Source organism: Sapajus apella, unplaced genomic scaffold (assembly GCF_009761245.1).
Source record: "Sapajus apella isolate SASKATOON/1434 unplaced genomic scaffold, GSC_monkey_1.0 scaffold28, whole genome shotgun sequence".
NCBI lineage: Eukaryota > Metazoa > Chordata > Mammalia > Primates > Cebidae > Sapajus > Sapajus apella.
The window spans coordinates 5953003-5978314 of NW_022436968.1; the positions used below are offsets into that span (position 1 = coordinate 5953003).

Sequence of the window (25312 nt, forward strand, 5' to 3'; positions counted from 1 at the left end):
TAAGAGGTGAAATATGTTATCATCTGAAATTAAGAAGTGGCTACACAGATAGTATTACCCTTGTGTTTTCTTAGAATACATCCACAGTTTCATTTGCAATTCAAGCTCAGTTTCCTTTTCTTGCCGCTGTTCCACTGTTGCAAGCCAGTTACCAAAGCAGCCAAATGCAGCCTTTGTTAGTTCAATTTGGATCAGACCATAATCATTAATATATTCTTGCTGCATAATATCTAACTGATGAGTAAAAAAAAGACAAAAAACCAAAATGTTTATTAACGTAAATATACAAATGTTACAACATTCGAGGAATGATCACTAACTACATCCAAGACAACTTCTGTAATCTAAAGTAATGGATTTTTAAAGGCAATAATAAACTAACTGCTACTATTGACAGCAAAATTGCTATTAAAAAGGGATCACATTACATAGCATCAATTTGGTGGTAATTATTCAATGACCTTGAATATTAGAGATTACTAACATGCACTATATGATACAACAGAACCGTTAAAATTTATAGTTGTGCTTTTCTTTAGTTTCTAAGAACAAACAGCTTTATATAATCTTAAGGCTAGATTCTCCATTACTAGAAACAAGCAGAACAGAAATAAAACTACAGTCTTCAAGAAATGAAAAAAGACAACCAATGTAAGTAGGCCAGCACTTATTTATAGTTGTTTTAAAAAAAATCTCATTTCCTTGCCTATACTAAGTAAATAAAATGCCTACTAGTACGTGTACTAAATGCCTACAATTTACAGGCATTGTACTTGAGATAAGCATAGAAAGATTAATATACTTCCTTTTTTGAGGGCTCTAAAGGCCATGGAAAGAAAGAGCTAGTGTCAGAGTTGCTACGATAGAGATCTGTAAAGAGTCCTGTGGGGCTATAAGACATCTGGATTGCACTTAACAGAACTGGAAGAAGTGTTCCTCTTTACACTGAAAATTTTATCTTCAATATGTGAATATGATAGTGTTTCACCACAAAGCAGATACAAATTTGTATTGTCAATCTACCTATTTTTGTTTCCTTATCCTTGTGACTCAAAGGCACAGATGTATGGCATAGCTAAGAGGAGGGCATTCTGAAACAAAACACAGATAGCAAGTGCAGAAGTGCCAACTGGTTTACATGTAATCTGCAACTGTGGCCTCACTGGAATTATGCTCTAAACAACTGAACTAAGTAACCACGGATAATTCTATGTTCAAGTAAACATACGCACAGGATCTGGTTTTAAAAGCTAGTTAACAAATTGCTTGACTCCAGTGGTGCTGTAAAGAGCTTTCATTGGTGTTAAGGCTAATGGATCAAGATCTTACATTGTATAACTGTTTATCACTCTGGAGAGAATAAAACTGCAGATGGCCAGGTTTTCCATTTAAAACCAAAGCTTTAGTTCTTGGATCAATCATCAAACCAGTGAAGATACTCCTATCTGCAGAAGTGACAAATAAAGGTGAAATCAGAGAAATATGTACTCTTTAAAATATACATGATTTTTAATCTACTGAGTTCTGCAATACCTTTTACTAGGCCTTGAATTACTGCGGATGCCTCAAGATTTCGGTGAATAATCATGATCTCTGTGGATAGAAAAAAAATAGGCATTTAAATATCAATAGATTAGAGAAAGCTTGTCCAACCTATGCCTCAGGGTGGCTTTTTATGCAGTCCAACACAAATACATAAACTTTCTGAAACATTATTATTATTTTTAGCGCATCAGCTATCGTTATTGTTAGTGTACTTTATGTCTGGCCCAAGACAATTCTTTCAATGTGGCTCAGGGAAGCCAAAAGATTGGACACCCCTGAGTTAGAGCTTCAAGGTGAGGGAGTCAGTTGAGTTTATATCATTCTGAAATATACCAGAATATAAAACAACCCATTAAGTTCAATTAACTCAGAGTACTACTAGAAAATCGGGAATATATTTTGTGATTTAATTGAAAATCTAGAAGTGCGGATAGGGGCTTTTCTGTTGGAGTCTTGCCACTAAATGGCTGGCTCGCAGTTAAGTTCTTTTGTGAAAGAAAAGGAAGTGGATTTACAAAGACACCCTAGTCTAGGCTGAGTAGTCACTGGATGAACAAAGTTTTGGGGAACTACAAGACTACCTCTATTTGTGTCAAATCCACAGGACACCCACCCCGAGATAATGGCTGTATCAAAAGAGAATCTTACAGTATTCTTTTGAAAATGCCAGGTTTATGGAAGCACCAATGATCTCTTCCAAACCTTCCCTTTACTTTCCCATGTGATCCCACACTAAAAGACTTTGAAAATGTAAGTGGCACATCAATAACCAAATACACTTAGGCTTCCATTTTATAAAAATAATTCTCAAAATGCTGAATTCTGGTGATACCTGTGGGTAGAAGTAATGAAAGGAAAAGAAGGCTCATTACATCTTATGCTACTCTAGGTTTTAGGTTTCTTTATTCTCTGTTCCCTACAGATGCTAGCTAATTTATGGTGTTTATATATTTCCCACAATAAAAAACTTAAACTTACTATTATCAGAGTGAGAAGTACAGAATAAATCTCCTGCAGGCGAGACTGAGATATGTTCAATAGTAGCTCCTAAACGTGGGAGAAACTCCTTATTCTTCTCCGTTGCATCGCGCCACTCGACAAGTACAGATTCACGACCGCCACTCAGCAGACTGCTGCCTTCACATCCATTCAAAGAAATTAAAAGGACAGTGTTTTGAGGAAAAGAGAGAAAGAAAAATATAATTAACACGTTTATTTTCCCTACCATACTAGAGAAATAAACTCATTTAAAACTATAAAAAGTGTCTTCATATCTTTTAATATACTCTCAAGACAAATGATCACAGGTTGAGGAATTTTTTTCCCAGTGATATCTGATTAGTTTGTTGCTGACCAACTCTTCTGTCGACCACTAGAAAAGCTGGACAAACAAACAAACAAACAAACAAACATCTTTTAGGCCAAGTTAGCTTCACCGATAAATTTTTCTAACATTTAAAAGAAAGAAAGAAACCAATTTTACATGTAACCAAAAGAAGACACTTCCTAATTTGCTTCACAAGATCCTTATAATACTATACCAAAAAATTATATAAATAAAAAAATACAAGCCAATTTCATGACAAATGAAAATTCTCAAACAAAATACTAGCAAACTGAGTCTAATGATATATTAAAGGGGTATCATGTCATTGCAGAGTTTACTGCAAGAATGAGAGATTACTTTAACAGTTGAAAAACAAATTAATGTAATTAACCCCATTTACAGAAAGAAAGGAATAAAATCATGATTATCTGAATAGATGCAGAGAAAGCAAATGACAGACTTTTATACCATTCATGGTAACATCTATCAGAAACTCAGAAATGGATAGAACCTTTTGAATCTCATCAAGTGTACCTTGATAACATCTATAGCAAACACCACACTAAAAGTTAAACTATTGAAAACTTTCCCTTTGTTATTAAGAATACTATTACCGTTTTGATTCAACATTAACTGGATGTCCTAGTGCATTGAAATGAAACCAGAAAGACTTAAGGATTGGAAAGAAGGAAATAATCACTTCAGGGTTCATAGCATGACTACATCAAGGCACAGCCAAAATAGTTTGCAGGTAAACTTTTAGAATAAGTAAATTCGGCTGATTATAAGAAAAATATACAACAATTTTATTTTTAAAAACTAGCAAGTCAATTATACAAAATAAAAAATACTGTGCTCGCTTCGGCAGCACATATACTAAAATTGGAACGATACAAAGATTAGCATGGCCCCTGTGCAAGGATGACACACAAATTCATGAAGCGTTCCATTTTTAAAAAATAAAAAATAAAAAATACTATCAAAACACCATCAAATGTCTAGTGAAAAATATAGATGAGAACCCTACAGAAAAAAAATCCTAACTCATGGTGACAAAGAAGACCTAAAAAGTGGGAAAGCATTTATTACGATTAGAGATTAAAATACTCAAAACTATAAAAACATCAATTCTCCTCAACTTGATTGACAGCTGTATTGTAAACATGGTGGCCACTAGCCAAATATGGTCAATTAAATTTAATGGTTAGAAGACACACAAAACCCTGGAAGAGATTATCTTACCGGCTAAATGGATACGTAAAGATTTCCTAGGACACTGTTTTAGACTGTTTTCTCAAAAGTATTCCATCAAATAATCATTTTTCATTCTTTCATAAATTTAAAACGACTGGTTTTAAAGATCACTGGTTTATAATGGTGTTTTAATCAAATTTTCTAAAGCTGCAAACTGATAAAGTCTAGCTAAACATAAGACTAAAGGTATGTAAAGCTGTAATGTACACAAACAAAATTAAGTTTAATCTGATATATACACATATATAATACACTGCATACAGTTCATACATGCCTTGATTTTCAAAAACAACTAAAATCTGTATTTCTTTTATATTTACATAGCTTTTTTTTTTTTTTCTATTAACTCATATCTATACAGTCAGTAAGGACATTTCATTGACAACTACATACTGTAACCATTTTCTCATTTAAAAATATTCACGCTACTTGAAATATAACATCAAGAATTCAACTCTTGGCCAGGCACGGTGGCTCACGCCTGTAATCCCAGTACTTTGGGAGGCTGGGGCGGGAGGATTGCCCAAGGTCAGGAGTTCAAGACTAGCCTGGCAACATGGTAAAACGCTGTCTTTACAAAAAATACAAATGATTAGCTGGGCATGGTGGTATGTGCCTGTAGTCCTAGCTGCTTAGGGGGCTGAAGGGGAAGGACTGCTTGAGCCCAGGAAGACAAGGTTGCAGTGAGCTGAGATGGTGCCACTGCACTCCAGCCTGGGTGACAAAGTGAGACCTTGTCTCAAAAAAAAAAAAAAAGACCCTGTCTGGAACATACACAGATGCGTACATATAGATACCAAGCACTCACTAGTATTTTAGGGGTGTGGAGTGGGAAGGAGGGTGGAGAATACAAATGAACAACCTACATTTTTTATCTGCAGGGTTAGGTGAATTCCTCTTCCTTTTCTGTCTCAACTCCCACGTCACAACTATACTCCTGTTGTTACTCTAAGTGACAGGTTGGATCCTGCCTCCATATGCTAGTCATTGCTCCACAAACCATAATTGGGCTGAAGGTGCCTCCTATTTCCTGGGGCTTCTGGGCATTAAACCCAAGTAACCCTGTAAGGATCCCACAGCACATGGTATCATCTAAGACTTGTCCTGTCAGTCTCCAGGAAGACCTGTAGAAAGAAAAATCACTTTTCCTGCCTTTTCATTTTTTAGGCACACAATCTTCTCTAGTATGTAGTAACCTTCTTACAAGACCAGTCACAATAAACTGACATAACTTTCACCACATGGGTGTGAAAATGCTAAAAGTAAACAAAGATAAGATATGCTTCTCCATATTTCTGTTGAAGGCCATCTTACTCTGAAGGTATTTTTACTTGCTATAGCTACACTACACAAAGCTGTGACAGAAGTCATGCAGCTTAAATGAAACAATGATTGAAATTAATTTAAAATAGTGAATGTTAAATAAGGCCATGTAACAGTTAACAACAGGAGCTTTAAAGTTAGAACTAGGTCCAGATCCCACCTACTTGCCATGTGATGTTAGGCAAGTTAATTATCCTCCAAATCCTACTTCCTTTATCTGTAAAATGGGTATAATGCCACTCATTTCCTGGGGTGAATGATTAAATCAGATAATGGATGTAAGGTGTTAGAATAGTCACTTGCATAGGTACGGTTATGGAACACACACACTTAGCTATGTAGCAGATGTACCTTCAAAAAGTCATATAATTTAAATAAGTTCTTTATGTTAACAACAGAGATTTTTATCACAAATATATGCTTTAGAACTTTGAAGGGCTTCAAAACCTAAAGTCTACCGTGCTGAGCAAAGCCCAAACTGCAGGGTTAATACACAAGTGTTTGCAATTCATTTGGCCCACGTGGCTTTAAATCTTCCAAACTATAAATACAGTGAATTAAAACATTTGATTAATATACTTCAAAAGTTCATTTTAATAATTAAACCTGCACTTACCTGTCACTGAAAAAGCCAAATCCATAACCATATCATGGTGCCAATGTAAACATGTATATGTGTATTTCTTTTCATCATAAAAATTCCTCCTGTTGGAGAAAAATGAAACTCTTAATTTGACCATAGGCTTAAGTTAGGAAAATGACAGCATGCCAAATATAATAAACATAATATATGCCAAATATAATAAATCATAATATGAAGCTTTCTGGTCTTTATGTGCACAATTTCTATTTCTAACCAGAGTGACTGACTTCTATAAATGTGGCATTCTCCTAGATAGTCACTATTGTCAGTCTTTCCTTTTTGGAAAACGGCAAACAAAAAAAGTTTTCTTCAATAAAATGATTATAGGGCGGGGCGTGGTGGCTCATGCCTATAATCCCAGCACTTTGGGAGGCCGAGGTGGGCGGATCACGAGGTCAGGAGATCAAGACCATCCTGGCCAACATGGCGAAACCCTGTCTCTACTAAAAATACAAAAATTAGCTGGGCATGGTGGTGCACATATGTAATCCCAGCCACTCAGGAGGCTGAGGCAGGAGAATTGCTTCAACCCAGGAGGCATAGGTTGCAGTGAGCCAAGATCGCACTACTGCAGTCCGGCCTGGTACGGAGAGAGGCTTTGTCTCAAAAAATAATAATAATAATAATAATAATAAAATAATTATAGGCAACAAGAAATTTTTTACTCAAGCCCAAGGTTAGAAATCTAAAACAGTGAGAAATGAAAAGCACACAAAAAAGGAAAGGGAGGCTGTTTCCTTGGACCCAGAGATAGTCCTGTTCTGCAGGACTAACATAAAACAGTATATAAATGATTGCCATGCTCTTCATGAGTAAACTGACCAAAGACGAATTTTGCCATCCATGTGACCAGATGCTATGCAGTCTTCCTTTGGGTGACATGCTACACATGTAAAATTGTTCTTAGCATGCTTCTTATTTCTTGATGATGATAAAGTAAACCTAGGAGAAAAAAAAATTTCCCTTAATTGTTAAAGTCTCCTGGTAAGTGGTGATGTAGTTAACTAGAAGACAGTTCCCAGCAATAGCGGCCAAAATTGTAGAGCTCAAAATTCAATAAATATAAATGCAGGATTTTTTTTAAAAAGAAAATTTTGATCAAGAATTAAGCATTCTGTTTTGTAAACATGCATTAATATACAATATAAACTTCACATAACTAATATTCTACCATAATAATTTATTTATGGAAGCCACTGATACTTAAGTAAAGAAAAGGCAGTCCTTTCAGCAATTTTTTTTGGCCTGGGCAAAGCTTGTTCAAATTTCTCACTGAACCTAAGTTTTAGCATGAGGCATAATCAAACTTAAGACATTAAATCTGAGACAAATGGCTAATGCATCTGAAGGGACAAATCCAAAAAGATAAATCTACTTGTTATAACATCTAGTCTATTTCCTATTCTTTGTTTGAATACTTGTCAATCTTCAGGCTCTGAAGAAGTCAGGATCCTTATTACACTAAAAAGAAAGCAATCTTGGCAGGGTAAAAGGGAAGAGGGGGTTATTACTTTCGAATAGTAACTACTCAATGCTTAGCACTAGTTGCTCTAAACATGTCAACTTATTCATCATTATACCTCTGTTAGGTAGGTATTATCTCCATTTTAAATATGGGTTAAATTGAGGTGCACTGAGGATCAAATGGACTAAATCTGATCCAATTTAAACTTACATATCCCAAAGCCTATATTCATTCCTACATCCCTAAAACGGCAATGAGAATCACGTGGTGAAATCTTGTAAAAATACACCCAACTTTGACTCCAAGAATGCAAACTAGAAATTAGGTGTATGGAGCTTTTGGCTGGAAAAAGCTTCCTAGGTTTTGGTGACCAATGGTATGGTTAAAAACTATACCTCCATACTTCACAATCTGACAATCCCTTGTAACATGAAAGTAGGAATGGCCTTGGATTATAGGTATAAGGAAGAAATAAAATTATAAAAACTCTTGAGGGAGTAAAATAAAGTTAATAAAAAAGAATTCTTACCTTGATGTTGTTTTCTTTTTGAAAAAATAAACAGACAAATAAAAGTCCCGTACTGCAGCAACATATACTCCCTGGTATTTCAAAGAGAAGATAAACATTCACAAATATAGTCAACACTCCCAACAAAAAGAAACATCCCCTCCCAACAAAAGTTAACAGTAACAGTAACTTTGTTCAGCTGATAAGAGAATATTAATATGGAACGATATATTCTACTTTGGCTGTAGAAAGAATAATCATACTACTAAAACAATGATAGAAAATTAAAAGATGAACTTAGGTCCTAAATCCTAAAACTAGACTCTCAAGCTTAAAGTACAATGATTTAATTTTTTTTCCACTGGGGATAATTTATATATACCAAAATGCAATAAATATACATATTTGACATACATGTATATCTACATAACCACTGCCACAATCAGGATCTTGAAAATTTCCTTCCTCAGAAATGCCCTCTCCTTCCTCTCTACAGTCATTCCTTAATGTCCCCATCCCCACCCATTTGTTTAGATCACCACAGCTTATTTCTCTGCTTGTTGTAGAATTTAATGTAAATAAAATGGTAAAATATACACTATTTTGTGCTTGGCCTCTGTGGCTCAACATCATCCATCATCTTTTTGAATTTCATCCATGTTCTCATGTGTGTCATTAGCTCCTTTTTAATGCTGACCAGCATCCCATATTCAACAAATATGAATACCTATCATATTTGTTTATTCTCTTGCTGATGAATATTTGGGTTATTTACATTTTGGAGCTACTATGAGTAATCATTCTTGTACATATCATTTTGTGGTTGTGTTTTCATTTCTATGTTGGAACGGAATTGCTGGGTAAATGTATTTAAATTTGCTCTATATCCTGTCAACATTACCTATTCTAGTGGACGTTAAGGTGGTATGTTGCTATGGCTTTACTTTGTATTTAATTGATGACTAACAACACTGAAGAATGCTGACATTGATGACGTTAAAAAATTTTACTCTGAGAAATGAACTTTTTTCAGAATAATGCCAAAATAATGCTACAAAACTAAAGGCTAAAGAAACATGCCCCTACAGTCATGTCCAGGGCTTTTCATAGCATTTGATTTTAAAAGAGTAAAGTACTGTTAACAGGGAATGGCTAAAGAAATCGCAATATAAACATTAGTTATTATTTATGAAAAACATGTTAGTATACACACATGCTGCAATGTTAAGTAAAAAAAAAAGATAAAAAGACTTCTGATCTTAATTCTTTTTGGGAAAAGTTATTTCATAAATGTTAAGAAAACAACCTAGAAAGGGATTCTTCAATTATCACTGGTCAGATTATAGGTTTTATTTCCTCATTATATTTTTCCGTAACTTCCAAATTTTCTATAATGGGCATATTAATTATGAACAGAGAGGCCATATTTTCTAAAGATACATAGTCTAAGAGAGTTTACAAAGGCAATAGGACAGAATACACAAAAGTAAGGATGACTCCAAAAAATCTATACCATAAATACATGCTAAAGCAATAAAAAGACTTCTTAGTTACTAATAAAAATATAATAATTCAAGGGAATATAAAATCACTGTAACATAAAATGCCCAGAAGAGACACTACAGGAAAGAAATTTTAGGTACAAAACAGAAAACCAACAAAACAAGATTTACCTCATTTCCAAAGGCAATGCACTTGGGTGACTGGTTTATGTAATCCAAAACAATGGACAGCTCCTTGGCTTCTACTTCCTGGCTTGATGATTTTGGCAGTTTCACTGAAACCAGCTGAAATATATCTAGCCAAAGGAAGCTATATTAATATAAGGCTTCTTTAAAGAGAGCGAACATGTGCATTTATTCGTATGAATTTTTTTTTTTTTTTTTTTTTGACACAAAGTCTCATTCTGTTGTCCAGGCTGGAGTGCAGTGGCGTGATCTTGGCTCACTGCAACCTCTGCCTCCCAGGTTCAAGCGATTCTCCTGACTCAGCCTCCCGACTAGCTGGGACTTCAGGCATGTGCCACCAAACCTGCCTAATTTTTGTATTTTTAGTAGAGATGGGGTTGGCCAGGCTGGTCTCAAACTCCTGACCAAGTATCTGCCCGCCTTGCCTCCCAAAGTACTGCAATTATAGGCGTGAGCCACCGTGCCTGGCCCTGTGAAACTGCTAATCAGTACTCTAGAATTTATTCAATGCCAAGATAATAATTCTAGGCTAATCTTGAACAAAACATAATTTAAGGTTAGACTCTTTGTTTAAATTAATGAGTTTTAGTGGAAGTCTAATGCCATAAATCATGTACATAAACGCCCCAAATACATAGAACTAGAAATCACCTTGTGTCTTACTGGTGCATTTTACGTTCCAAAGTACTAAGTTGAATGTTAAAATGGAAAAGGAATATGAATGTTGGTGAAGTAAGTAGCCAAAAGCAATAAACCATCTGAGAGTTTTCAGAAATACTATCTATGATGGGCCTGCCATAATATTTACAGGATAAAATCTCCTTTCCTGTAATATTGGCATATTCTTTTCTTTATATCCCTTTAAAAAATATCTCCTTAAGGTATTATTTTTACTCAGAGTAAAAGCAAAAGTCCTTCCAACAGCTTATGATGCTATATATAATCTATTCTCCACTGGCTCACTCCCACCTGCCTCCCTTCTCCGATATAGCTGCACAGCCCTTATTCCTCTTATTTAATATTCACTCCTCCAATGTTGCCCATTTCCCTCCCCTGCTTTATTTTTCTATAGACCACCTTTCATCTTACTGTATCACATAACTGATCCAGTTTATTATTGGGACTTATTGTGGGTTTTGTTTTGTGCAACCATAACAGTATCTAGCACATGGTGGGTGCTTAATTAGGTGTTGAATGACTATATGACGCTTAGTCAAAAAATAATACCATCAAAAATAACATGTAGATAAAAGGCTGATTTGTTTTTAAATTAGAGAAGTAACTGCAACATGATTTATTCAGTTTTCTATCAGAGACTCTGGTTTTGGGCTGTGGAACATGAATAACACAAAAAGGTACACATACATATATAATGTATGTTTTTGTATTTGAGTATGAGAGGCCAGTGGTGCAGTAAGCAAGGCAGCTAGCACAGGGTAACTTTTCAAGCCCGACAGACATTTATGTAGCAGCAATCCAGATTTTCATATGCTGGGTGCCCATTATATGCCAAGTACTGAAGACTAATAATAGATTTACTTATGAGAAGAATTTAGATTACAACACAAGATCTTTACTTTAGATCAGTAGTTTTCCACCTGTCTTGCATATTAGACACAACTAGGAAATTTTTTCAGTAAACAACTAGGCCCCAGCATATAGAATCTTATTACTTAAGTTCTTTGCAAGATTCCTATGCGTAGTTGGTGTCTACAATCATGGATAAAAAGTTTTGCTACAGCTACTGGCAACCACTTTTCCAACTGAGGAATCATGGAGTGAGTATAGGAGGTTGTTACCAAACATGAGTGATGAGCAGAATCACCTGGGATGATATTAAAAATGCAGATTCCTAAAGTACATCTCAAACCTAGTGATCAACCGCCAGTCAGGAAGAGTAGGAATCTGAATTTTTCGTAAATATGTGAACAGATACCAAGAATCTACATATTCAATAAACAAAACCGAAATTAAACATTAAAAAGACTGCTATGTTTGAAGTAGTCATCTGGCAAGATGACTTAATTATTTTTAAGAACGTTGCCACCTCTAGAACATTTTTTGAAATGTCCTTTGGAGGTGATTTAGTGATTCTCCCACCTCAGCCTCTGAGTAGCTAGGACTGTAGCCACCATTTTTCTTTTTAGAGACAGGGTCGTGGTATATGTTGCCTAGGCTGGTCTCAAACTCTTGACTTCAAGCATTCCTCCTACCTTGGGCTCCCAAAGCACTGGGATTACAGGTGTGAGCCATTATGCCCGGCCCCACTAACCATCTTAAAGCTGCTTCATATTCTTCATTCTGAACAGAACTGCATTGCATGGAGGATACCACAGAGTATGGTGGCATTCTTGAATTTGGGGATCAGAAAATTTCTTTAGATGTGTCCTCACGTCACTGTTCTGTTTTATTAAATTCTATGATAAAGGACAATTATGTCATCACTGACAATATTCCAGGAATTCCTACAATGCTGATGCACAGCAATTTCAATGGACTAATGTTTCAAAGACAGTGAAAATGTAATTAATAACTTAGTCACACTATTATTCTTTTTTTTTTTTTTTTTTGAGACGGAGTTTTCGCTCTTGTTACCCAGGCTGGAGTGCAATGGCACGATCTCGGCTCACCGCAACCTCCGCCTCCTGGGTTCAGGCAATTCTCCTGCCTCAGCCTCCTGAGTAGCTGGGATTACAGGCACGTGCCACCATGCCCAGCTAATTTTTCGTAGTTTTAGTAGAGATGGGGTTTCACCACGTTGACCAGGATGGTCTCAATCTCTTGAATACCAAGCAATTTTCTTTGCCGTTTCCTACCCTGACTCAAGACAGTAAGAAGTGTTCAATGATGGATAAAATGATAGTGATGCTTAAGAATAACAGATTTAAGTTCAGTAGGAAAACAAATTCTATCCACCTCTGCAAAGCAGATTTAAAATTTGAGCTTTGCGGTCTATTATTACAACCACATATCAAATTCCCTCACTGCATATTTCAGAACTCATACAAAGTCTCTCCAAATAAACACAATAATGACAAAAGCAATTTAAATGACCGCTCTAAAAACTGTTAGCTTTAGATTAAAACCAAATGTTAAATTTTGAGGAACTGTAAAATGTAACAAGCCACTCTGTGCCATATACAGTAAGTAATTATACTATACCTGGTTTTTCTTTATTTACTGTAACAAAGACAGAATCCTCAGCTTGGGCAACAGTAAACAGGGCATGAAGTTTACATCCAACTATGAAAGTCTGAAAGATAAAGAGCACCATAGTGTTTACTGCCTGTTCCCTCCAGTAGAACATAAGATCCATTAGGGCAGGGATTTTTATCTATTTTGCTCTTGCTGTATTTCCAACATAAGGAGAGTACGTAGCCTACAGAAGACAACTGCTTTGTATTTGTTAAACACCCTCTCAAGTTTCCTACATACAGATCTGGTTCTTTTTAATGGCTGTATGGTACTGTATTGAATGAATGCATCATAATTTTAACTGATATCAAGGTCATATTTAACTTTTTTCCTGCCGTCAACAATGTTATAAGGACTACATGTACAGGTCATTATTTTAACAAGAGATTCTTAGAGGTTAGGCTGCTGGAGCAAAACGTGTTTACTAATTTTAGTTTTAACTATCATTGTGTACAAAGTGCCTGTTTCTCTGTACTTTACCTATCACTAGATTTTTTTCAATCTACAATTTGGCTAAACTTATGGGGGAAATACTATGTCATTTGTTTTAATTTCTGTTTCTTTATTAATGAATTTAAACATCTCCTCATATTTATTGGCTACCTGTATTTCTTTTTCTTTGAATTTACATATTCCTACTTTATGCCAATTTCTCCTACAAGGCTATTAGTTTTTCCTTATTGGTTTTTGGGAATATTTTTGTATATTTGGAATAATATTTTCTGTAAATATTTTCTCCCAGCTTTAACTTGTCTTTTTTTAAGTGGAAAATTTTTATGTAGTCAATTTTTTTTTTATGTTATTCTGTAACTTGCTTAGGAAATCGATTTAAATATTAGAAACAGTACATCGACCATTATATTACATTGCCTTTAATTTTCACATAAGGAAAAGTAAAGATCAATCCACATACCTTTATTAAGATGCCATCTATATAGTCCCACAGTTTAATTGTGCCATCAAGGGAACAAGAATACAGCTAAAAGGGTAAAACAGTACAAAATTGATAAAAAAAAAAAAAAAAAGGAAATTCATCAAGATATCAAATGAATAATTAAATGCTGATCAGGGACATTTTCTATTCATTAATTGTTACCCTTAAAGAGTTACAGTCATTTATCTATATTGCTTCTGTGAAACAATCTTTTCACAGCTCTCTGCAAGAAGCTGATCTATCCATTTCAAGTTTCAAATAAAAGAGAGGAAAAAAGTCAACCTTCTATCTTGAAGAGTGAGATGATAAGGTTGTGAAGATTTGAAAACAGCTAGGTACAGTGGGTTCCACCTACAATCTCAGCACTTTGGGAGGCTCAGGTAGGTGTATCACTTGAGGCCAAGAGTTTGAGACCAGCCTGGCCAATATGGTGAAACTCCATCTCTGGTGAAAACACAAAAATTAGCCAGGTGTGGTGGCACATCCTGTAATCCCAGCTACTTGGGAAGCTGAGGGTGCAGTGAGCTGAGATCACATCGCTGCACTCCAGCCTGGGCAGCAGAGGGAGACTCAAACAAAAAAAAGTACTTAACAGCTCGTTGCTCTTTCTGCCAGAACTCAGTTTTATTAGCCAAACTCCTTTCACCTTATGAGTATTAAAACAGTGCTTCTCAAGTGACTGAAGAATATTCTGTGTAAAAAAAATTTCTTCTAATCCATCAAGGACCAATACTTTCATAAAATACAATAGAAATTACAATGTGCTAGGATGCTGTGGCAATGTCAAAGTGTTTTGTGACACTCACTTTCTGTACCGTCATATAGAATGGTAACCAATGATTTAGGATGCTGGACTGCGGAGCATACTTTGGTAGCACCAAAAGACCTTAGTAACACATAGGTTTATTTTTGTCCTAGTGCACTTAATTTTATTAAGTTTCTGCTAGATTTTTGTTGTTGTTACAGGAAAATACTTTGCTTATAATGTTTACAAATAATTTTAATATTTTTAAAGAAAGTGGCAATTTTAGGATTTCTGCAAATAGAGACATAGAGAAGAGAACTTTTAAAATGTTGGAATAAAACCATATTATCTATCCAAGTCAAAAAATTATACTAACTAGGAAATTTATATCCCAATGACTGCATATAAGAATCATAAATATATATATAGACTAGTAAAATGTAACAAGTAAAAACATAATAACTGTCAAAACAATGGTTAATACACAAATACTGTGACTCCTAAGTCCAGAATTGCTGCCCCCACACCTCAACCAAATCTACTGAAAGTTAATAAAACCTGATTTTATTTTAACTTTCAGTCACCTGAAACAAAGCTGTTATGCAATGTGTATACTTTTTTTTTTTGGCTATAAAATTTATATATGGGCTTCACAAATTTCAATTTTAACAAAATAATATTTTTGCTATTAAAAACATTCAAATGCTACACACAGCAATAAACTTTTGTCAAACTCTCAGAGGGCAACAAGGATAAAATACATACTGGATCCTGCAGAAAAGTTACTTAACTTTGGTTTTTAGGAGTAGCTAATTTAATTTTGGAAAGAAAAGATTGGTGCTACTTTAGTTCCTTTGGAGTAAGAGTGAATGGCAATGCAAATCCACTTAATAATTTCCAAGTTGGCTGTGAATAATCCAGGAAAATGGAATTTGATTAAAAATGAGAACAAAACCAAAATATTGTTGAGATAAAATTTTAGTAGATTTGCTAAAATTTAAGAACAAAATTAAAATGACCATTTCATAATTCTTGAATACTGAGAAACAAGGGCTACTTTATTGGGGAAGTGGGAAAGTCTGTATTAAATTAAATTCCCAAATTTGTCTTGAAACTAACTGGTTGACCCACTCACCAAAGAAATTTTCTCATCTAGACACTGGTCTTAAGACTAGGCAACATCTAGAGTAAGCTAGAGCCTCACTTCTAAAGGAACAGATCTACCAAATCAATACCTCTTGGCCAACACTTTTCAAAATGTGTCCCAGAAACCAAATGGTTCAGAAGTCAAGTAAGTTTAAGAAAAACCAAATACTACATACCCCTTTTGGGTATTTGCGATATATGTAAGGGGACCTAAGAAGACCTACAATCAAGAAATAGATTTAACTGTGCCTAGCCCTGAATTTCAGAAACTCATACAGCCAAGAACATCCTTGTCAAGTAACACCTATTAGCATTCCCTGGAACAAATGGTTCATAGAATAAACTATGGGCATTGTAGTTTAGTAAGTGAAAAATACCTTACACCTGAAGATAAACAAATATTTTACTTATAACCTGGAAGGTTTCCCAGCCAAATTCAACTCAAATTTTTCTGTCAAGAACAAAACCACTCTTAAACTATTCAGCTATAAACTGTTTGACACCTGTAGATGGTTGTTGGGGTTGAGTTGGATTCCAGTCACCAGATTTCTGTGCCCATGCAGTATGTGTACACACTCTTCTGTAGCTGTGCTGTAAACTTTAACAAAGTCTCCAGAGACACAGAAGATATACCTGGAAAAAAAAAAAAGAAAAGCAAGTTTCACATACTGTTATTAGTCTGTTTTCATGCTGCTGAAAAAGATAAAACCGAGACTGGGTAATTCATAAAGGAAAGAGGTTTAATGGAGTTACAGTTCCATGTGGCTGGGGAGGCTTCACAATCATGGCAGAAGATGAAAGACGAGTCTTACATGGTGGCAGGCAAAAAGAAAACTCGTGCAGGGAGCTCCCGTTTATAAAGCTATGAGCTTTCATGAGACTCATTCACCACCACAAGAACAGAATGGGGGAAACTGCCCCCATGATTAGTTATCTCCAACTGAGTCCCCCCAACAACACATGGAAATTATTGGAGCTACAATTCAAGATGAGGTTTGGGTGGGGACATAGCCAGATCATATCACATACTCAATAGGCAGTACGATCTTTTTATTGTCCATGATAAAAATGCAACAGAGGTTTCTTTCAGTACAGTTTAAGAACTGAATATTCAAATTCGTGTGCCTTTTGTCTATGGGGACATCTATGACCAATCAGTTCACTAACTCAGAAGAGATTAATGATGCCAACGTCATATCTCTTGCCTGTTGGCAGAGAAAGGCTTTAAATGAAATTATCCTGCAAAGATAGCCAACTTAATAACCAAGTTGCCTGCTCATTAAATGGATGCAGACACTGTGCTAGTCACTATCAACTATTACTCTTCAATAGTACTGCCAACAGGAGTGTCTTTCCATGTCCCCAACATCTCCATGGTTCACTGGCAACACTGGCTTGCAAATGCCAAGTCAAAGGTTCTGCTCTAGTTGATGAGGTCTGGGCCTCTTGTACAGAAAAATACAAAGACTTTATTCCATTTTTTTTCTTGTTGCTGAAATGCTGGCTTTGCTTTATCTTTCTGGATTTCTTTCACATAGTAGTGGCTACTGAATTACAAAATGTGGTTAAGTTGGGACATTACTTGACTGTTTTCATGATATTATCACAGAACAAGGCTCAGAAATATAAATCTTGTATCTTCCAAGTAAAAAATGTTTGCTCTGTGCCCATTATATCTACAGTAGTATTCTCTTATTTATAGTTTCATTTTCCCTCGCTTTAACTACCTAGTCATAATTCATAAGTTTAAAATTGTATGCCATTCTCAGTATAGTGATTAATGCTCTTGTCCCACCTGAGACATGAATCATTCCTTTATCTAACTTTCTCTGCTGTTGACAAATCCACCCAATAGTCGCTTAGAAACTGTCTAGGTTATCCTATCCACTATTGCTGTATTGCAGTACTTATGTTCAAGTAACCCTTATTTTACTTAATAATGGCCCCAAGTGTAAGATTAGTGATGCTGACATATTGATATAATTGTTCTATTTTATTAGTTATTATGTTAATCTCTGTACTTAATTTATAACTTAAACTTTATCATACTTAAGTATGTATAGGAAAAAATATAGTATATATAGGGTTTGGTACTATCTGTGGTTCTAGGAATCCACTGGGGGTCCTGGAACATATCCCTTGTGGACAAAGGAGGTCTATTGTATTACAACACACTAAGAGTACATCTGTTGCAAACTGGGGCCACTACTATCCTATTTTGTCAGTTCTAAGATACTTGATTTTTGCATGTTCATCTCTCTGAAATTAGGATGCATCTTATAATCAATGGAATCTTTTAAGTGCTGTCATTCATGAGGCATGGTTGTATGAAATGGCATAAGATCAAGAACGTACGAGCAACAAAGCATTTGAGGTATACTGCCTCCGTCTTCTCAATTCCCATGAGTACTTCAGAGGCTTACCATCTGCAGCCTGGACCACTCTTGAGGGCTTTCTACAGTCTCTAGGTACAGTCCTTCAATGCAGCTTTCACATTCACACCAGACTAATTTTGCAAATTTGACCCTATTACTTCCACAGGTGAAATTAAGTTAAAATCCTTCAATGTTTTCCCTCTGCCTTTAGGAAATGATCCAAACTCCTGGTAGTCTGATGTTAGTCTAACTTGGACTACTTTTTCACTTAACACTGTGCTCTATTAAAGTAGTTCACAACTCCAACAATTTCCCCCATCCCCCTAGACACACCCTATCAGTATCAAGAGGTCCTTTAGACATGGCTTCCTTGAGACAGTAGGTGGCAACTGTTGGCCAAGAAACGTTCCCTAATTGATTCTGATAAGCTTCCCCAGAAAAAAAGAATTTTCTCTCTTCTCGTTTTTCAGCAAAGAACACTGGCTTCAATTACTTAAATGCAACCCTTTAAAGTCAACTTTCTCTCCATGATTATGCACTTTCTGCTATCTACATAGAACATGTTTTCTTTTTCTTTTTTTAAGTTTTAAAGTAACTTTATTTACTTTTGTGGAGGTCAAGTGCTATGTTGTTTGCATTACAATATTTACTCGAATTATTTTAATACAATATGAAATATATATTATCATTTCCAATTTGCAGATGAGAAATTCTAGGCTGAAACATTAAATCATTGACTCAAACTCATACAATTGGTCAGGTACAGAGCTTACCTTAAGTTTTCTTGACACTTAATAAACACGTTAATAGCAGTAGACGTATGTCACTATAAGTAAATAAACATATACCTAGTCAGGTTTTTCAAAAATTTTTAGTTAAAGCGGAATACAACCAGAGTATTTGTTTTACAGTGCTTTCTTTTTTTTTTTAAATTATACTTTAAGTTTTGGGGTACCTGTGCAGAACGTGCTGGTTTGTTACATAGGTATACACGTGCCATGGTGGTTTGCTGCATCCACCCACCAGGCATCTACATTAGGTATTTCACCTAACGTTAACCACCCCCAATGCTCCCACTCCCTCTATTCCTTCCCTACCCCTCCAAACCCGGCAACTGGCCCCAGTGTGTGATGTTCCCTTCCCTGTGTCCATGTGTTCTCACTATTCAATACTCAGTTATGAGTGAGAACATGTGGATAGAACACGATTTTCTAACTTGTGTTTTTTTTTAATTTCCAAAGAGTAAGCTTTTTATTTTTTAACTTTTAATTTTGAAATAATTTTAGATTTATAGAAGAATTAAAGTTCCTGTATACACGTCACCTAGCTTCCACTAATGTTAGCACTTTACATAAGCACAGCACATTAGTCAAAACTCAGTTATTAACATTGGTACATGACTATTAACTACATAATTTATTTGGAGTTCTTCACTTTTCCCATTAATGTCTTTTTTGTGTTCCTAGAACCCAATCTAGCATACCACATCAGTTATCACATCTTAGAACCTTCCAATCAGTGACAGGTCTTTCCTATTTCTCAGGACTCTGACTACTGCTTTAAGATTCAGCTCAGAATTTTCTCCCGGAAGCCCTTCCTCATCTTCTCATTCTAGATCAGCACCAGTCCTAATGTGCCTCCACACTACGGTGGGCTTAGCTCCATCACAGAACTTACCATAACGCATTAAGACTGTCTGTGTACTATGTTTCTCCTCTACCAGACTGCGAGTTCTTTGAGGTGAGACAATGTTTCCACTTATAATAAACAATAATAGTAGGTCAAACACAAATGGATTCAAATGCCAGCTTTATCATGTATTTGCTGAATGATATTAGAGAATTTACTTAACCTCTTTAAACTTCATATTTCCACTTACAGTTACCCACTGTAAAATGCAAATAACACTTTCTCATAAAGTTTAAGTGAAACAATGCATGCAAATGCAAACTTAGCATACACAGTAAGCACTCACTAAATAAGAATAATACCTTAACCTTGTAGACTGGAAGGTGTGTAATGCACCCAACCACAACACCTGCCGCCTAGGATTCATCTTTGTTGAGAAAGTGAAGAAGTAAGAAATTTGGGATGTTCCAAGCCGGAACCAGGATTTAAACTAGGCTCTGAAGGATGTACGATTTAAGTGGTAGGAAGAAAAAAACAGCAACATAAGTAAAAGCATGGAAATAGCCTGATCATGTACAAGACACAGAGAATGTACTTATCTGACAAGCAAAGTGTGTACAATGGGTAGTATCAGGAAACAGTTGGGTAAGAAGACTTGAGCTGTATCAGGGAAGGGACTGAAAGCCACATAGAAGAACTATAATTAAGGAGGCAACAAAAAACTGTTACAGAGTTCTGGGCAAGAGTAGGAATAAGAGTTAGAGTAATAATGTTATAACAGTAACAACTTAGGAAAATTGTTACAGCGGCAATACTCAGAGTGATCTGCAAGGGAAAAATACTGAGTTTGGGACACTAGCTTGTGGGCAATTTAGGAATGCGAAAGGCAAGGATGACCCATTGTTTCAGTTTTCTCTCCCCTAGCAACCCCAATGCAATAATTCATAGCACTATATAACTGGGAGATGCAGCGGACTAGGGTGCAAACGGAACTGGACTGAGAGTCAGTAATATCTAATATGACAACACCAGAAACTTTCATGTAATACCCACTTGCCCCTCACAACAACCCACTAAAGTAGTCAGAACAGAGTTTTTGTTCTAGTTTCAAATGGAGGCTGTCAAAATTCCAAAAGTCTGTCATTTTACTATTTTGGCTTTCTTGATAAGCATTTTGAGGTAAAATACAAAATTGCCTTATTCCTCTTTGTATAAGGCAGCCAATTCCTTATAGTACCTTGTAGATAATCTTCAAATATTTGCTGAGTCCATTATAACCCTGTTCATTTGTTAGACAACTGGTTTTAAGTATTAGCTTATATACAGATGATGACAAAAAGAAAAAAAATCTCTACATTCTGACCAAGTTCCCCAAACTTCAGTCCTGAATTTCTGCCTAATACTACCCATATTCACCTGGTTGTTTTACAGGTACCTTAGAGTTAACAAACCGGAACAGAACGCTATCTCCCCATTAACACTGACTGTGAAATCACTCTAAAACCCTGTCTCTCTTCTCCATGTTCAGTATTACCTTAGTTTGGGCAAAAGAGATTTCTTGCTTGAATGCCTGCACTGGTCTTCTAACCACTGGTTTCTATTTTTCCAGAGTCTTTTCCTGCCATCTCTTATACCTGATGCTGCAATACACTGACTCAATACCCCCAGTTTTCAAGGCCCCCAGATTTCAAGCTTGTTTGCCTGGCATTCCATCCCCCAGTATCACTGGTGAGGCAAACTCTTGCCAGTGATACAAGATCCACTACTGAAGGGAAAATTGACTATGTAACTCCCTCTTCTATGCCATCACTGTACTTTGAGTATACCAGCCTATCCAGCTCTCGTTTCTCCACCCACCAACATGTACCATGGAGCTTTACAGTTTTCAGGTTAACATTATCGAAGAAACACAATCAGATTACAACTGATTACTGCTGTCCCCTTAAAGAATTAAAAAATCATTCTCTCTGATCCAAACAACAGCCAACAAATGGCTGCACGTGTCCTTTCCAAACTCATTTCCCAATACGTCCCTTGATATATACCATTCTTACTATACTGTTCTTCTGTTGAACAGGCTGGTAGCTAACTGTACCAGCCTGTTCAACAGAAATCACTTCTTTCTTGCTTACACTGTCCTCCCTACCTGAAATGTCTTCTGTCCATATTCCCCAGTTAAAATACCATCTAGGCCTAGCACAAATGTCATTTGCTCAGCAACGTTCTCCATCCTTCTTAGTTTGAAGTAATCTCTTCTTATGAACTCCTTCCTACAGGACCACAGTATGCAATACCTGTTACTGAGTATCCCTTTTACTCACTGGACTGTAAGCTCCTTGAAGGCAAGATCAATATTAAACTTATCTTAGTTTTTGTCATTGCAGCATGTTATACATAATACATAGTTGACAAACACTTGAAAAATGAATTGTTGGGCTTAGCAAATGAAACACACAATGGACCTTGTTATAATAAATAAGGTGTAGAAACAGTACATTGAGGAAGAAACTGGTTACATGGATATGAGTCCGAAGTGGCAGAGCTTTGACAGCCTCTGTTTCTTTCTCTGATTCACAAGATCAATGTCAACAAAGACTAAGGACTCATTTTTTTTTTTTTTTTGGCTTCTAAGGCACTTTATGAACGCTCTTTCAGTCATACATGCATTGCTGTCAACAACTAATTGTCATACACTCATATGCAGAATATTGTGGGGGGTGGGCCAGGCAGAGTGGCTCACTGTAATCTCTGCACGTTGGGAGCTTCAGATAAGCAGATCACTTGAGGCCAGGCGCTCCAGAGCAGCCTGGCCAACATGGCAAAATCCCCTCTGTACTAAAAATGCAAAAATTAGCTGCGCGTGGCAGCACATACCTATAAAATCTTGCTACTCAAGAGGCAGAGGTACCAGAATCACTTGAACCAGGGAGGCAGAGGTTGCAGTGAGCTGCGATCGAGCCCCTGCACTCCAGCCTGTGTGACAGATTGAGACTCTGTATACCCCCAACCCCGCCAAAAAAAAAAAAATATATTGTGAGGGCTACAAACTTTCATAAGATACTACCTTTACTCTTATAAGACGGAAAGGGCTTTTTGTTTTTATTACGTGTCACTCTACCTTAAGTGATTTGAAAACCTGACAATACAGCAATAATGATTACAGCTACATACACTGAGCCATTAAATATCTGGCCTTGTCTGCAGGCATTTAATCCTCCCAATAACCATGTGAAATGAACTAAATATTATCCCTGTTTACAGATGATAGCAATTGAGGCAAAGATTAAGAAACGTACAAAGGCTTCATAATGTAAGATTTGGATTTTGAAGCCAGGGAGTGGTTTGGTTTCCAGCTACACTGAGTAAAGAGACCAAGTCTTAGCGTATTTTTATCTCATAAAGAATCTATGTTTTCATGTAAAGTTCCAAAAAGACTGCCACTATGCTCTATGGTTCAGGGGTGAGGGGTGGGTAGGAAAAGAGGAATACTTTTAGGTTTTAGTCACTCCAAACATGATTCTGTACGAGAGAATAGGTACTGCAAAAGTAGTGGCATATACATCCATCACATCCATGCCCAGACCATTTTCCAGGCGCCCGAGCACCCTCCAGATCCTTGACACGGAGACTTGCCCCAGGGCCTCTCAATCTACCTGCAGGTAAACTGTCCAGGAATCGGGTGGGGGTACCTCTGGGTACCTTGGGGATCCCCCACAGGCGCGTGTTCTCCGTTAAAGCTGATAACCTCCGGGTGAGTCCGAACGCTACTGATAGTTCCTTCTCCCCGACCCTCGGGAAACTGACGCCCTGCCCCTCAGCCAAGAAAGCACGGTGCCCCACATACTTAGAATCCGCAGAGAACACAGCTCTCCTAAAGTTCAATTCGCTGCCGCCGCAACGAACCACGCGGATGTTCTCCTCCTCCACCATCTTTGCGCAGTCGCAGAATGGCTAATCGCTGGTCCCGCCCTGAACTTCCTATATTCATTCGGCAATAAGAACCCACCCACGGGGCCTTCTAGGCCTGAGACTCCATGGTCGGACGCACGGCCTATGCAGCCATCTTTCGTGTGGGCAATGTCAAACTAAGACACTTGTAAGAAAAGGTGAAAGGAAAACAGAGACTCAAAGACAATCCGTTTTTATTATATACCTCTACACAATTATTTAATACTGACATATTTCTTTCCGGCCTTGTCAAACTGACTCTATGGCTTTTTCCGCCAGAAGGGAAAGGTGGCGCACAATGCACCACGTGACCTCCAGTCGTCTTCTCCACCCCCTCAACCCCCGCCCAGGAGGCGTCGCTTTTTTGTGTCTGTGATCCAGGCGCTGCGGGATGACGCAAGTCTCTCGCGTCTCTGGGTTTCTTGGTCGCCGCCTTGAGTTATTGGGCGGAAAGGTAGAATTCTCCTTCTCGTACGGCGTTTTTGTCCCTCTCATTAGCCTTTCTCCTGTTCCTGTAAGCATCGCGTAGGTTCCTGCAGAATCTCCACAGCTCCTAGGGCCTGGCTTTCTTCCTTTGGGAATCTGTCTCCTACTCCGGGATTCTGGTGCATCTTCCCCAACTTTTAAGTGTAGCTGCTCTGGCTAATCTGACAGTCGGCCAGTCCCGCCAAATTTCAGGGCGCTGCTCTCTGGTTGCCTTGATTTTACCTTTTCACATTAATGGATAGAGCCCGTGGGTTAGGAACCCCTAAAATCCAAAGATGTTTATTTTTGCAAGTTTATCTTTAGTTTTCCTTTTTAAAGTTACACGTACTTGGACCCTGTATATTGTGATGCCTATTTTGATTTCACTCCTTGATTTGTCACAAGTATAGTCACATGCCACATAAGGATCTTTCAGTCAATGCATATAACAAGGTGTTTCCGTAAGATTATAATACTGTGTGTTTACTGTACGTTTTCTGTGTTTAGGTACACAAATACTATTCTCTTACAGTTGCCTGTAATATTGAGTTCTGTGACATGCTGTTCAGATATGTAGCCTAGAAGCAATCAGCTATAACATAGCCTAGGTGTGTAGTAGGCTGTACCATCTACGTTTGTGTAAGTACACTCTATGATGTTAACACAATGATGAAATCACCTAACATGCATTTCTTAGAACATATCCCATCATTAAGCCACACATGATTATACTCATACGTTTATTTATTGTGGAGAAATACGATACTCACAAAGGTCAAGACGTATGCTGGGACAGCATCAGTGTAAAAATCAGAGATAAATGTACTTTTTACTGAGAAGTCTGTTATAAGTGCTCAAAACTTTATTATTTGGGGAGCTGGAACTAGAAAAGGGAGATATTTAATAATTTCGGTTTATCTCAAGCTGTAACTAGCTTTCTCTTTCATGACGCTGATACCCTTTGTCACAGTGGAAGGAGCGTAAAAATATCACTTTTGATTCTGCAGCCTTAACCTCTTTTTGTTCAGTTTCTTTTTTCTTTTTCTTTTTTTTTTTTTTTTTTGAGACAGAGTCTCGTTCAGTCGCCGGGCGCCTGGCTGGAGTGCAGTGGCGCGGCTCACT

General features: G+C 36.8%; 1 protein-coding gene and 1 non-coding gene across 2 annotated transcripts in view; one reads left to right on the forward strand and one right to left on the reverse strand.

Annotated features, from left to right (window-relative positions):
• The window catches only part of WDR75 (WD repeat domain 75), a 34143-nt gene extending 10369 nt beyond the window's left edge, over positions 1–23774 (reverse strand). Inside the window, exons 1-12 of the mRNA XM_032292670.1 lie at positions 23622–23774; positions 16277–16406; positions 13862–13927; positions 12916–13006; positions 9739–9863; positions 8087–8157; positions 6915–7034; positions 6066–6154; positions 2524–2682; positions 1534–1593; positions 1330–1445; positions 59–234 (exon numbers count right to left, since the gene is read on the reverse strand). Of these exons, the coding sequence (XP_032148561.1) occupies positions 59–234; positions 1330–1445; positions 1534–1593; positions 2524–2682; positions 6066–6154; positions 6915–7034; positions 8087–8157; positions 9739–9863; positions 12916–13006; positions 13862–13927; positions 16277–16406; positions 23622–23707 (1289 nt within the window). The 5' untranslated portion in view covers positions 23708–23774. The remainder of the gene's footprint in view (positions 1–58; positions 235–1329; positions 1446–1533; positions 1594–2523; positions 2683–6065; positions 6155–6914; positions 7035–8086; positions 8158–9738; positions 9864–12915; positions 13007–13861; positions 13928–16276; positions 16407–23621) is intronic.
• Positions 3725–3828, forward strand: LOC116561261. The gene has a single exon (XR_004273355.1). It is a non-coding gene; the product is annotated as a U6 spliceosomal RNA (small nuclear RNA).
• Positions 23775–25312: the final 1538 nt, after the last annotated feature.